Below are 15,605 nucleotides of genomic sequence, written 5' to 3' on the forward strand. Positions count from 1 at the left end.
ACACAAAAAGCTGGAAAACTAGAAAGAGAATGTGTATACTTATGAGCAGGTAACATATGTTTGGAAGTAAAAGACAATTACAATGGAAGCAAAGAATAGAATGTCTCAGAGACTCACAAGCAGGTTTGGACCTACATGAAGAATAAACAGAAATCTAACAGTGATCTTGTTCTTTTACCAAAGAAGCACAGTGGAACTGTTAATAAGAGGCCAGAAAAGATTACAAGTTTTATTACTATTTCCATTCTACATTTGACAAAAAAAAAAGAAATTTGATGTCCTACAGTCTGATGCAGAAATACTTTCCACCTCAGCAGTAACTAAGGACTATGCTGAATGACAACTCAGGTCAGGCACTTGAAAATTAGCACATTCATACAAACTATACTGAAGAGTTTTAGAGCAGTTTTCTGCTCTAAAGAGAACAGTTAGGGAGAGAGCAGCTCATTGGACCATTAACATTCATCCTCAGCATGTCTTGGAATATGAAGGAAACTCCATAGGACAGGAAGAAAGAAAACATTGTAATAACCTTTGAAAAGCATTAGTGTGATGGCTGGGACATCTGTCTGTCAAATAAAAAATAATACCAGGAAAAAAAAAGTATTCTAATGACTTACATAGGATTTTACTAATAAATACCTAGTATAACACATGCAATACATTATTTACGACTAAGATGCTTTGTCAAATCAGTTCAATACGATTCTTGCAAATTACAGGTTTGACTAATAAAGACTGAAAACCACACATTAGAATGAAATACTTCACAGACTCAATCAAGTTGCTTATCAGGCCATGATCTACATCACTGTTGACAAAAATGCAATGACAGAAGGCTCTTTAATTTATCAAGATACAGTGTCATGAATGCTAGAGTCAGAGGCAAGACCTATTCAGACAGGACAAATTGTTAACTGTGAAGGTAATTTATAAGCAGAACATTCTACCATCAGCTGTCTCAGAGCAAGTGTGTGTGGGTCATCACATATTTGTTTTTTGTCCTCAAAATCTACAGAGCAAAAATATCCTTGTGTGGTACACACTGAAATGCCCAAGATTTAATGTGAAAACCAACCAAAAGAGTACCCCATCTTAGGAAAGTAAACAAGAAGCCTGGAGATAAAAAAAAGGCTACCTCAAATAATATTTTCTTCTCTTGAAGCATTTGAGGAATGCAAACATACTCATTCAGAAGCACATAAGCAAAACTGCTTCAGATGCTGGCAAAAAGGACACAATCATTACCCCTATAATCAGCTGGGGTACAGTGAGGACACTATCTTCAGGGCCAAAGACTGAAGTCTGTTTTTAAAAGGGACTAAAAAAATACTCAGGGGGTTGCAAAGGTATCTGGGTTTTTTTGTTTTTCCTTTGCAAAAGGCAAGTTGCAGCATTGTAGACTGGAATCTGGCTGTCCAGGATTTTCCCAAGTCCACTGGAAAGCAAGGCAAATTGGACTGCTTATATGTGTCCCATTATAAGCTAGTCTTTAGTGATGTACAATGAACTGGGAGGCTGGGATAATGCCAGCCATCAAGAGAACTAAAAAGGAGTGGCAAAGTGTCCCTCTAATGCCAGAGGTAAAGAGATGACACTATCCATTCTGGGGAGAGAGCTGCCAGGAGGCAGATAAGACCTTAGATTAGTAAACATGTGAGTGCTCAAACAAGGTCACTTTGCTCACATGCAAACCCAGAGCTCAATGACTACTGCAGTATGAGACTGAGTTGATCCAGTTACAGAGGAACAAATTGCTAAGTACAAACTTATGGGCAAATAGATTATTTACTACTGGGTACACTCTGCTGAGAATTCAGAGATCAAATCTTTCTCATAGTAACTGAAAATATGGCTTCTTCTAGGGAAGCAGCATATCCCCTTATCCAGCAAGGGAGTACCTGCCTCAAGCTGCCTTGCTTCTAGTGACAGATAGATGTGAGCACATACCCTTTTCCACCATGACACGACACTGATGGGGGATAAGCTGTCACCCTGCCATAAATTATTTGTATGTCCATAGCCCAGTTATAAACCTCTCCTCCAAACTCAGCGTGGCTTCTGATTCACATGTTTTAATTAGAAAAAGTAGCCGTTGTCCCACACCTCTAACTTCTTACCTGCCTGTTGTATGCTCCAGTCAGTAAAACTTCTGGAAGTTAGCTCTTAGTAGCATGGACTTAATTGTCAATGGCACACACATTCTCCAAGACTTGTAGCCTAACAGGGTGCTCAGTTAGAGTGCCATATATCTATATGCACATCTCCTTACCTCGATTGTGCTGCAAGAGGACAATAGTGGGATTTACGATTGTGGTAGAGGGATAGGCAGAGGAAGACTTGTTGATTGAAGTGAAGGAGGTTGGATAGTCCGTACCAGTCTGGGGCACTTCATTTAGCACAGGACCTGGGTCCTGAAAAGGAGAGCAACACATCTTTAGCAACATGCAGAAGGCTGCTACACTGGGAAAATCCGGTGGAAAAAAAAAATTAAGCTGAATGAGAAGCATAATCACAGCAAATTTTAGTAAAAAAGGCATAAGCATGAGTGTTACCCTGCTCCCTGTATGGACCCTGCTCATTGTTAATGCAATTAGTTTGCTAAGGCAGTACTATAATCATTCGGTGTTGGGTTTCAGAACTCCAACCCCAAAAGGAGGCACAAAATTCATCCAGCAGACTCTCTGGAGCAAACAAAGTGCCAGAAATGAGCACATCTGGTTGGGGGGGGAAGACACAGACATCTGTCCCCTGATATGTACACACACAAACATTTCTTTTAGAAGTATTTCTTTCACAGCAAGAAGTCAGACATGCAAAACTCATGCAATTCTGGAGTGAAACGTTATTACTTCAGCTGGTTGGGGTAAGGAAGGTCCAAGGAATAAGCTTAACACCATCACTCAGGAGACTATGACACCTGGTTAAAATAATAAAATTTTTAAAAACTTGAAAACTGATCGAAGGTAAAAATTAGGACCCTAGAAAGGAAGATACTTAACATAGTTTTCCCACTGGAGCACAGATAACAAGCTGTTCTTGCTCTCCTAAAGCATCCAGATCCATTATTTGCTAATTTCAAACCCAGCTCTGGTTGCTTTGTAGAAATACAGGCTCTGTCAGCAGAGAGACTTTGAAAACTAGCTCATCTTTGAAAAATTCCAGTCCAGGGATACCAGGCTTTTGTCAGTAGTAAGAGGAAAAGATAAAGAAGGGACAATGACTAGGACTGTGTGTACCAGTTTAGGCCGAGATTTTTCAAAGCTTCTTGAGGAATTTGGACACACAATTACTGTTAATGGGGAGTGAGCATCCAAACAAAGGGGCTATGGAACAGTGTACCAGATTTCTGCACTCCTGCTACTCCACTGTCAGACTGGAATGCTGCAGGCCACTGATCTGTAAAATGGAGCTGAGCATTCAGGGGGATTTTTGTTGCTATTAAAAAAAACCCTGAATATGCATAGAATATTTCTCCAGTAGAATCCCAACTCCTGGGTTTTCTGGCCAAGTGCAGCTCAGTGCCCTTCACACCCACCAGCATAAGAAAGGACTTACAGGATCAGGCAGGAGGCTGAACAGGGGCCAGAACGAGGCCTGGCACCAGAGCTCAGAGATTAATCATTGTGAGATTTGCCATAATCAGAACACACATCTGCAGTTTCTCCAGCTTAGTGAGGAAATAGGGAAGAACAATCCTGTTCTGCTGGATGGAGGTGATCTTGCTCCAAGCAGCATCTGATCAGACCATAAACATTTCATGAGGACAGAAGAGAATTATGGTCTTTAGAAACAAATGTCCCCAAGAGAAAAACCCAGCCCCAATTTGATGGCTGTGGTAATATTCCAAACAGTGCACTTTGGTAAAAGGAGTGGGAACAAACATAAGAGAATTGGGTTTAAGCTTCACTTTGATAACGAAAATATAAAGAACCCCTCAAAGAAGAGAGAGGTCAGATCAGGAAAGGCTAAGAAGCCCCAGCTAAGTCACTAAAGTGGGTGAACAAAGATCATTTAAATCATTGTGGAAAACAGCTCTGTGAACATGCCTGAAGTGAGCATGTCCAAAAATGTTTCAAAACTCTTCATCTCATGAAAATCAGGAACCATACAGTTTCAACTACTGTATGATTTGGATGCCTGTTGAATTCGTCTGAAGCTTACAGATAGGCTCCATTAAAGAATCAAAACAAAAAACCAGCAATACCCAAATAAACACAAACAATGCCCTGCTCCCCCTCCCCCTCCTTTCATTGCTCTCTGCAGTAAAAATCCTCTGAGTTCAACAGAAGCAGAAATGCCAATGCTGAAGACTTTTGGAAATACCACCCTTGGTTGTTTTTTTCTGCCCCTCCCCGTTTCCTAGATCCCTATAGAGTCAGAGGGCAAAGAAAACATCCTCATGAGAGGAGGGGGTTTCTGCTGAACTTCTTACTTGTCCTTACAAGCAACCACATTAAAAAAAAAAAAAAAGAAAAAAAGAAAAAAAAAAGGCTGTTGTAAAGCTTTCAAGTACAAGAAGGGTCAGGTACTTTTTGCCTCCTCTGCACCTTTAACTAGGAACTACTTTTCCTCCTTGTCCCTGAGGACTTTTTAAAATAGGTGATGAGCTTAAAAAGAAACAAAAACTAATCTAAGAAGGATACATTAAATTCTAAGTTAAAACTGTTGCAGATATAATTCTTCAAAATTTTCAAAAGCAGTTCCAAACTGAGGAGACACTCTCCCCCTAATCTATCCCACAGCACCTACAGGCTTGGAAGATTCTTAGCTCAGTAACTGATATTACTGCTTATAAGTCATTGGATCCTAGCAGCAATCTTACACTGATTTCAGCAGGGATTTCTGCAGAGACCACATGGTCTTGTGGCTCCAAGTGGAACAGAAAGCCAGCCCTGACCTTTAACTGGTTTGCTGTTGCTGCTTTGAATGTTATTCAAACACAATTAAGGATGCTATCAAAAGAGGCTGGAGAGATCAGTTAGTTGCAGCCGGTTTGTTTATACAGAATTCATTCTGAGCAAATCCTGTGAAGAATTTTAAGGTGTGCATTGCCCAGCAGAACGGGCACAAAGGGAAAGTCAATTATTGTTATGAGAAGTCGATAGAAAGTTCAAGGCTGCACAAGGCAGGCAACACTCATGCACTAGCACAGGACATAAACAAGGTTTCAGTTGTCATGCTGCTGCTGGGGAGTGAGTCATCACTCCTCTCTCAAGTTTAGTATTGCAAGGAGAAAGTAATTTTAATCTGGGAATACAAATTTAGGAAAAGGGCGAGGAGAGTACTTGGCAAGCTTACTGTACGTGAGATGACTCCAGTGATTTCAGGCTTCAAACCCCTGTGCAAAGCCCCTGTGACTGGAGGGACAAGTGAAGGTGGTGATGAGAAGAATGGCAGTTTCGGGTAAACAGAGGGTAATGTGCCAGATGCGGAGGGTGCTTGATTATGGTGGGAACCCCTCTGGAGATGTGGGGGAATGAAATCATCTAGAGTTGGAAAAGTCAAGGGTGAGCCAGGAGAAACAGTCTCGGGGAATACGGAGCCTTGCCCAAAAGGAACCAGAGGCGGCGGTGGAGTGCTGGAGCTGCCTTCTTGCTGTCTGTCTGGTTTAACCTGGAGAAGGGGGACTACTATAACCCCAGGCTGAGCTGTGGTGGTGGTAGTGGCATCCTGTAGGAAACAAGGTGTTGTTATGCAAGGGGGAAGATTCGTACTTTAGCCTAACGCAGCCATATAGTGTCATGCAAGGATGCACTCAAAAGGATACAAAGCCCCAACAGATTTTCTTCCCTTAAGGGAGACATGTTCAGCGTTGCAGCCCTGGCCTCTATGAACACACAAAATATTCCTTCCCCTCTTCACCTGTCTTCTCCAGTTCTGTGCAGTGAGACTAAATCAAACCACAGAACATCTCTGCATCCACCATCATCTGAGAAGTACTAATCATCACACTACAGAGTTTGCTTCTTTTACACCTCCCTAAAATAGAAAGACCCTCACCAGCTCACCCCAGCCCCCTACAAACATCACACACACACAAACACACAGGTCAATGTTGGGGAGGGGTGCAGACGGGGTGTTAAGTATTATCAAGTAGAAGATCACAAGGCTCAGATGGCACGACGAGGGCTCAGAAATTAGGTAGGAGGGGAATAAAGCATTAAGGGAACATTGTAATGAATTAAAGAACCATTCACAGGGCTGAAAGAAAACAAGGTTATGGAGAAAACAAGTACCATGCTGCGTCCCATTGCCTTGTATGGTGGTTGTCGCTGCTGAGTAAGGTAAGGCTCTTTTCTCATCCTGTCCTCTGTGGCAGCTGTGCTCTGAGGCTCTAGCACTCTGTCCCTCACAGCTTGCGGAGGTGACGACTGAGTCGAGGAGGGCTGGCCCGCACCATAACTAACTGCGTCTTTACTGAGGACAATGTAAAAGTAGGGCCTGGGAGGAATAGGAGGAGGAGGAGGAGCAGGAAGAGACTTTCCAGTATCTGTTACAGAAGAAACAATGTCGGTGGCCGGTGCCTGGGTGAGCTCAGCACCCAAACTGGTGCTGGCTGCTGGGTCATGTGTGGTGCCAGTGGAATTTTCAGCCGCGGCTGAGCGAGTGCTGTTAGATAAACAAGCTACATATAGTTTGGTGACCTTTTTATCCGCCTTCGTCTCATGACTGGAATTCATTCCAGCCTTACTACTGGGATCTGCCCTGTCAGAGTTGCGTTGTACGGATGACGCATCCGATGAGGAGTGACCTTCCAAGGGTGGCTGCCCAGCATGCACCTCATCTTTGGGGCCTGGAGAGGGAGAATGCCCTGCTGGCAAGCCTTGCTTCCCACTGGGGACAGCCCCGTAGGGGGTAGGTGATGAGAAATAACACCGTGCACTGGCATTTGGTGATGCACGCTGTGTATAAGGCTTGGGTGCATTCAGGTACACACAGTCCATGATGGGCACTGGCAGCAGGTTGGTCACTTTAGTGTCACTGCGAGGACGCCATGCAAAGCTTTCCTCTTTGGGAAGAGGAGGACGGGGAGGAGCAAGGGCCTGCCCAGGCAGAGTCAAGAAGGAAGAGGAGAGAGGGAGCAGCACCAAATGAAAGGAGAAAGGAAGGAAAAAAATAAATGAATTTGAAGAATGAATTTGGTCATTGGGTTAAGCAGGTTAACAGCAAGAACAAAAAGCAAATACAGTACCCAGAAGACCAATGCAGAACTCACATACATCATCTCACACGCTCTCTTTCTTAGCACTGCTCACTGCACCACACAAATTCTATCCAGCATTCAAGTCCCTGCCTACACATTTCTCTCTCCTGGCTAAATAAATCTCAGTGGTGTATTGTTTTGAGAGGCCTGCACAGCAACACCCACCATGCCCCTGGGAAAGCCTGAGTCAAGATTTAACATCCTGGCTAACTAAACCCAGGCTCATGCCTGTATAACTAAATACTTCCCAACACAGGACATTTGAATCACAAAGCCAAATTCAGAGCTCTAGGCCATCTCTGCATGCTAAGTGCACTGCCGAAAAATGAATGTTGCAAAGTTTCACCAGTGCTAATGAAAGCAGACATCATGTGAATCCTACAGCCTGCCACAGCTGGCTACATAAAAAGTCAGCATTTCTTCCTTCTAAAAGCTAGCTCTTGAATTCTTTTCAGGACATTTCAGTCTTGAAAATGCTTTCAGAAAGACCAGAATAATTAAAGTTTCCTGAGGAACTGAGTTAATGAGAATCTGCCTCCAGAATGAAGATCACCCAGCAGAGAAATCCCGTTTCTGGTAAATAATATTAAAAAACTTTCCTGATTTTGGTACTTTGCAACATACAGGTTGCTAACCTCACAGCTGCCTGCCAACTGCACCTCCAACTCCAATTACAATGATTTTTTTCTGAAAGCCAAACTGTTTCGAAGTAAAGTAACTTTGCAGTAGAGAGGTTTTATTTATTGCTTTATTGTCAGTAGCTGAAAACTATAAACTACTGAAAGGAAGAGAATTAAAACACCCACTTAGTGAACAGTAGCTCCCTCCATTCTTGCAAATTAACCCTCCAGAAGCTATGAAAGTAGGTTTTACACACACCTTGTTGTCTTATCTTATGGGCAAAGCCTGACTGAACCACTGCTAAAATGGCCAAAACCAGAGAATGAAGATCCCTTAACAGCCTGCAACATTCAAATCTGAAAAAAACATCCCTTTTAAAATTCCTCCACCTATGACAGGTTGTCGCCAGCGCCTGTTCTTGTTACATGGATACAGATGTAGAATAACTTCATAAAATTAAGAGCTGCTGTCTTGAAATCTCATGAATCTCCTGAATCCTCATGCTGCCCATTTTTTCTCCACTTCCCTGATGTGTAAGGGAGTGGAGAAGTGGCTTGGCAAATGCTCCTTCTGAAGGGTTTCTGCTTCTGGAACAGGCTCATTCCTTTTGATTTCTTAAGGACAGCAGTTTCATTCTGTTGACTTCAGAGTGCCACAGCATTTCCCTAGATTAAGTGATGCTTTAGTTTGCTACTACATAGTATTATCATAAAATATTAATTCACCACCTGCAATTGCTCTTTTCCATTTCCTTCTATTTCAGCTTAGTTTGGACAGCAGTTCTCAGGATTTCCATAAGAAGTACTATGTGCATCAGCACTCCCTGTTTATCAAGCAGATCAATAAGGGATCTTATGGACAGCTGTTAACTATCAGGCAGTAAATGAGTCTCTCCTTTAGGGTGCTGCTCCTTCCTATGCCTTCATCTGAACTGTGCCTTCTTCCACCTTCCCTTACAATTTCAGGAACGGTGTCTGTTCTTTGGCATTGCTATAGATCCCTGCTAATTGGAGCAGTCACTCCAGTAGGGGACAAGGCTTTAAAGGGACTCTGTTTCACACAAGAAAGCAGTTTCTAAAGAATGGTTTCCCTATCAGCTTCCAGACTGCTTCTGTGCAGAACAATCACCCAAAAGAAAAAGGAAGAAGTTACACTACTCTTAATAGATTGACTTCAACAGTTTACCTTCAGACACAACCAACCTTTCCCTTCTTGGCTTTTAGCAGTTGCAGGGTTAAAACTGAAAGGTATTTCCCCAATATCTTGTTCTTAACCTAGGGTGTAACTGCTTTCAGTCTGCAGCAACCTCTAGGAAATAGACCAACATAAAAGACAGAACAGTAACAGATGACTACTTCACCTTTTTCTTGCAAACAAACAGCGTTATCCTCTGTCATCTACCAAGGAAACACTATGGCATGCCTGAACACAGGAGCTCCACAGCACTCTGCTGTCATCAACGTTGTCCCCATTTTAAAGGTAGGAAGAGCTGAGGCACAGCAACTTACCCAAGTCTGCAGCAAAGTTTGGAGTTCAACCCACGACTCGTGACCACGAATCCAATGCTTGAACCCAGAAGACCACCCTCAGGGTCACAGAAGAAAGGCTTACCTGTGGCTTGCTGTCTGAGGAAAGGTTTGGGCGCACACTCCTATAACCCTTGGCAGCCAGAGAAGATGGTTGGGCATCCCCATTGGCATCAGTGTTAGATGATGACCTCCAATCATCTACAAGGAGAAAGCAAACTCCGATCACAGAGGATTCCCTCCAGCTACAGGATGAGTGAAAGGAGGGGACTCTTTTCCTCTTTGCTTTCCCCCTTTCTTTTTTTTTTTAATTTCCCAAGCAATAAGGAATACTTCCAAGAAAGCAACAGAAGCAACAATGTAAGCAGCCAAAGTTTGTACCTGGTTCCGGGTTTTCTGGCTCCAGACCTAAGTGTTTCACAGAAAGGAAGAATGGAAGACGTGAGGGTGGAGGATAGGCATAGAGGAAAAGAAAGGGGGGGGGGGGGAGAAAGAAACCGTTACATTTACAGAAAACATGTACCAACTGAAGTTAAGAGTTGACTACTTCATTTCACACATAAAATGCTTTCTGATCGGGCTGCCTAATTACCATAGAGACCAGCCCTAAACACGATGCCCTCCTTGTTTCTGACCTTTGTAAACACAAGGCAATTCATTCAGAGCAATGAAGAAACAATTGTTCATTGACATTCTTATTTCAGAGGCAAAAAGGCAGCCCAGCTACTTTCTAAAGCTGCAGTTTGACGTCCAGACACTGCAAATTACTGGAAATGTAGGGAACCAGTATTCAGCCATGATACAGTCTATGAAGACGTATCTATCCTCATCAACATCACTACGTCTGAGTGAGGGACTGCCAACAAATAGATCAGGTTTTGCAGACTAAGGGCATGTGCATGAAGTGAGCTATAAAATATGATGTCACTTTAAAAACCAGTCCCTGCAGCTAGATGTGTTGGTCTCATCACCTATTTACCCACCTCCCACTGGGCTCCTCCCCACCCTTCTACCCATTTTGCTGTTTAAGTTATAGGCAAAAAGCTCTTCCAGCTCCAAAGTGCATTCCATAAAGAGATTGAGAGAGTAAGCAAAGGAAGTATTAATGAGCTGATTTCCATAGTAATGGGCTCATTGCCATTCAAGCTGCTGGAAATTTATGAAGCCATCAACAGAAAGGAGAGAGGCGATGGTGGGGGGTAGGAGTGAACAAACAGAGAATGGCAAGCATGAAAAAGGGGTAGGTCATGGGTAAAGCAGAATGGGAGGAGAAGACAGAGCAGAAAGCAGCACATAAGGGCTGGAATTAATGGAATTGCCCTTCCTCCAACAACAGAGTCAGAAAGATGTATGCTGTGCTTTTGAGAGCAAATTTGACCCCACCCCCCTTAAAGGCATCTTGCCTTTGGGAGTTCAATCTCTCTGCCAGACCCATGACACTGGCCAGGTTTGCTATGCTTTGCCTGTCTCCTACAATTAAGTAATTACACATCTGCTATTGAAAGATGGCAGAGCTTTGTGGCAACACTGTCTGGGACACTATCCCTGCTCCCTTGACAACCCCAGCGAATGCTACGGTGGCAGTAGCACCACTTGGCCTCTTTCTGTTCCACCTCGTGCATGGGATGAAAGGAGGTGACATGGGCCTGCTGGGAGGGGAATAAAATTTGAGAGGTTTTGGTGCTCCTGACAGGAAAAGGGAGCCATAAACAAACTGAAGCCAATAAGTAAGTGGCCATGAAACTTGCACTAGGAGAGAACAAGAGTCAGTTTCCCTCCACTGTTAGAAGCCAAGAGGTTTCTAACTCTGCTACGGGATTTTGGGCTTTAAATTGTACCTAAAAAAAGGTCACCCCGAGACCCTGGACCGACCTCTCTTGAGGTTACTGTGCATAATGTGTTCCAGTTAACCTTCTACCCACTTACTTTCAGGTCGCTCAACGTCCTGGGGACATGGGGAAGTGACATTCTGATTCTCTTCATAGGCTGGAGATGCCCGGAGGGTCACGGCTCCTTTCCCGCTGCAGACTTTAGTGGGATCCGTTTCTACAGGAAATGCACATGCACAGAGAAGACTCGTTGAAACAGATGATATCAGGAGCCATCAAGAGATCTATGGAGTAACTTTAGCATGGCTGCCTCTAGGTGAATCAATCTAAGAATGTTTATGCAGATGAAGATTAGCTTTGGACTGAAAGCACTGAGAAATCAAAGCAGTTTCATGTCCATGTAACGGATGAATAGAGAAGTAAGCTCTGAGTCAGTGTAACAGATCTAAGAGGAAAAAAAGGATGAGTGTTTGAAGCACATTTCACAGGTCCATTTGCCTTATTTGATCTGCTTTGTGCGGGGATACTGCACTATCAAGGACATTCTACCATTACACCTGTAACTCTTTTGTAGGGATGTCTCAGTGGTATAAAGCAATACAATTTGTGTACTGAAGCTTTAAAAATGCTGTCTGTGCAGGACTGACAGATTAGAAAAGAAGTCTTATGACCACTGGCGGATAAAATCTTGTAACCATGCTGAGTATGATATAAAGGCAGGGCACTGCAAACCATCTCCTTGCCATCTTCCCCCATTTCATGGCAGTGTTTCATCTACTGACATAGCAAGTCATATTCCAAAAGCCAGAAGGAGATTTAACATATACATGTTCAGAACACCCTGCAAGCCAGACACCAGATCATGCCAGCATCCTTGCTGAGCCTCAATTCCACACAGCTTCTGTGCAGGCTTACCTTTGTACATTTCAGTCCATGGGTTTTGTCCTCCTGTCATTCTATTAAGTAATAACAAACCAGTACTTCAAGGCTATCTTCCTCCCCTTAATTAAAAACCTTCCAGAGTTGTTTCCTCCAAGATACCTATAGATACAATAAGCCTAAAGAGACTCTCATTATCTAAGCTACTTCCACAGGAAAACACATTGCCTTCCTTTCTCAAGCAGTTACTGACCCTGCAGCTGCCATTGGGCTTCACTTTGACCTACCTAAACAGAGGTGCCAGTTATGCCATGACACCCAACAGGAAGCCTGAGGAGGTACTGAGCATGTGCTGTGTTACACAAATGACAACATCATGATTTTTTTATTTTATGGGGTGAAGATCATGATATTTCTGTACAAGGAGGGAAACAGCTCTGCTCTAGGAACTGTTATTAGAATGAAAGTTGTGCCTTCAGACTGGACAGAGAAGGCAAAGGCTGATGCTTCTAGCCCAAACAACAGCCCTTGTTTGTGCAGATCAATATTCCCTTGCTGATCTCAGTAGGATAATAACACCCCATTAAGTCCAAACCAGCACAGTGCCTATAGACCATGACAATACATCAGTATAAGGTTGCAAAACACACAAACCACAGCCAAGATGAGTACAATATAATGAAACAGCAGTAGTGCCAGATGGACCACAGCAGCAGGGGAAAGACTCAACAGAGGTCAAACACCACACCGAAAGCCCTCCATGGTGGAATCACCACAGTTCAAGCTTCAGGGATTTCACAAAAAAACATAGCTTGAGATCCACGCTTAGGACTGGAGAAAGGATGGAATAAGTAAGGAATTGGGGGATACTTTTATACAGTTCAGCCTTTAGTTAATGTAGGCAGCCTCTGTGAGGGGAAAGACCATCCACACAGATACACCAAATGCTACTTAATCCTTAAATATATTGCATTTTCACACACCCCCCCCATAACTGACCATGCTTAAGGTCACCCACATGCCTGGTGAAATAGAAGCTGACTTCTCTGACTGATTGTTGCATGATGCAGGTAGGGTCAGCATTCCTTTTGCCTAGAAGTACAGCTCTGGCTATCAATCCCATCCACACAGTACAACATGTACCCAAGGACTCTGTGGACCCACTTTCAAACCAGAGGGCAAGGTTTTAAGCTCTGGGACTTTCAAGAGTGCTGTAACTCTGAGGCATGGATGCTAGGTCTGATTTAGATATCCACAAAGGGTGCAGTTTAGCTTTTCTTCTACACTCCTACTCCTAGATTCCTTTCACAGGCAGGCACTGGAGAAAAATGGAAACACTTAAGAGTCTAACATGCCATAAAAGTTTCCATCATTATTGGAGGAGAATCAAATTTGGGGATCAAAGCGCTTTTTTTTAAATTTTCCTACAACACATTAAACCTGTATACCAAAACAAAAGAGCTAAAAAGTAATAAAAAGCTTTTAAAAGTTTTGAAAATAAAAATTGTCAGACTTTTTCAGTTTGGAAGAGGAAGACAAATACGTGAGATGTTGAATTCCCTCACATCCAACAGATGGGACTAAACATGACATTAGCACTGTACTAGTCCAAATGAGCGAGTGTGTGTGTGTGACAGATTAGGAGAGACAAGCACTACCAGCTAGACTAGTCTGGCTGTCCAAACCCAGCAAAGTGTAAAAATAACCTTGTACTCTTGGGAAAGCATGTGTTTGAGGAGGGGGTGACATACAGTCTAACATCCTTATTTATCCACATAAAGATGCTATAAAGTCAGTGTATGTACAGAACAACAAAACTAGCCCACCAATGTTGAACTACTTGAAACTGTAAAATACCATACCTGACATCCATTTACTTTCATAAAGACTAAAGATACGCAGGAAACATTCTTTGGTTCATCAGGAGTTTGCTTCAAAATGAGGTTGTAACAATATTTTTCATAATCGAGCATTAGTAGAAGAGCTTACAATGATCCCAGATTCAAGTAGAACAATTATGTCTGCAGAGGAGCAGCATAATCAAGAACAGTGTATCTCACCATTAAGAGCTAACTTTATTACCCACTGATGAAATCTGCAGCTCTGGAAACTGTGAGAGGGTGAGGCTGAAAACTGGCCAAAGCATGTGGGTGAAACAGGGAGAGAGAGAGGGAGAGAGAGAGCAAGCGAGCGAGCAGAGAATGATGGCCAACTAATGCATGGTGGAGGGAGGAAGGAAGAAGATACCTGTAGGCAGCACTAGGTGAGGAGAACTTTTCACTTTCTTCACAGGGATTATTTTAACGGCAGAAATAGAGCGTGTACATAAAGGGACGCCAACAGCTGCAAACACAAAAGTGTAAATGGCACATCCAAAAAGGGAAGAACAGAGTTTGGGAAGCATGCCACAAAATTTCCTAATGTACTTGGAGACACAATAGCAGGAAATTTCAAATACAAAAGCAGCCCAGAGAGCAGTGATGCAACCGTTAAAAATATCCCTTCATTTGCCCTAATTCAGGATGTCTCTGGTTTATGCAGCATAGGGAACTGCTTAGTGAATTGACTAACTGCTGCCTGCCACTAGGCTGCAGGGAAAAAGAATCTGGAAGCATTAGTTTTTAGAAGCCATCAAAAAATTTTAGTGTAATCATTTAGATGAGATACACTACATGCAAAAATAAAAATGTTAATTTAACATTAATATGACTCAGTTAAAAATAAATGTAGTGAAAAAAAACATGGATTGAAATGTTGAGAGAGGAACATTAAACTAGCCACATGAATTCTGGATTTTATGGCACATATTTTACAAATTCAGCAACAGAAGGAAGTGAAACATGAAATAATCTTGAAAATAGTGCCATGCCAAAGGGTACTGTCAAAATATCCACTTCAGAAAAAAAAATAATCCATCCATTTAAACAGTAAATTGAAGAGATTGCTACTGGACTCCATCACCTAGCACACTAATTATACCAGATGTAGTAACACAGAGGAAAACCATACATCTCACTGTGCAGAATTCTAACAGCTGTTACAAAACTGCCCAAACTAGCTGATACTTTCTCTCTCTTACTGTATTGAAGCTAAAGTGGAAACCTTTAAAAACAACAAAAACAAAACAAAAAAAGAGATGGGGGGGTTTCATGGTAGTAAAAAAAAGGCAAAGGCAAAACTACTCAGAGGTGAAGCTCAACAGGATCTGCCAAAATATCTATCTTGTAAATCATGGCTCTGTTAGATTAACTTGAACTGTGCTCTTGACTTCTGCAGAACCAGTATTTTCTCATTTGAAACCTATTAGCTTTCAGCACGTATTAACTGGAAAATGCTAGGTGCTTCCTCCCATTCCATGCCATCTGTCAGGCCTGCAAAAACAGGAGTGGATCCCCATTTCTAGCACTCTCCACCCCAGCAGAGAGCAGTGGGCCAGCCCGCAGCAGGCACCGACACCAGGATGGTGTGTACACCCCCTCTTGTGGCGGATCTTCCTGGTCCCTGGCAAAACGAAAGCACAGACTTCACCACCCTAAAAAGGGG

At 42.8% G+C, this 15,605-nt stretch overlaps 1 protein-coding gene across 1 annotated transcript in view; it reads right to left on the minus strand.

Annotated features, from left to right (window-relative positions):
* Window positions 1–2,272: 2,272 nt before the first annotated feature.
* The window catches only part of LOC103772294 (sorbin and SH3 domain-containing protein 1-like), a gene marked incomplete at its 3' end in the record, with an annotated part of 15,709 nt that continues 2,376 nt past the window's right edge, over window positions 2,273–15,605 (minus strand). The window contains exons 3-6 of the mRNA XM_008939623.1: window positions 11,281–11,400; window positions 9,440–9,555; window positions 5,302–5,673; window positions 2,273–2,414 (exon numbers count right to left, since the gene is read on the minus strand). Of these exons, the coding sequence (XP_008937871.1) occupies window positions 2,273–2,414; window positions 5,302–5,673; window positions 9,440–9,555; window positions 11,281–11,400 (750 nt within the window). The remainder of the gene's footprint in view (window positions 2,415–5,301; window positions 5,674–9,439; window positions 9,556–11,280; window positions 11,401–15,605) is intronic.

The sequence above is a fragment of the Merops nubicus genome, unplaced genomic scaffold, assembly GCF_000691845.1.
Source record: "Merops nubicus isolate BGI_N331 unplaced genomic scaffold, ASM69184v1 scaffold11174, whole genome shotgun sequence".
Classification (NCBI taxonomy): domain Eukaryota; kingdom Metazoa; phylum Chordata; class Aves; order Coraciiformes; family Meropidae; genus Merops; species Merops nubicus.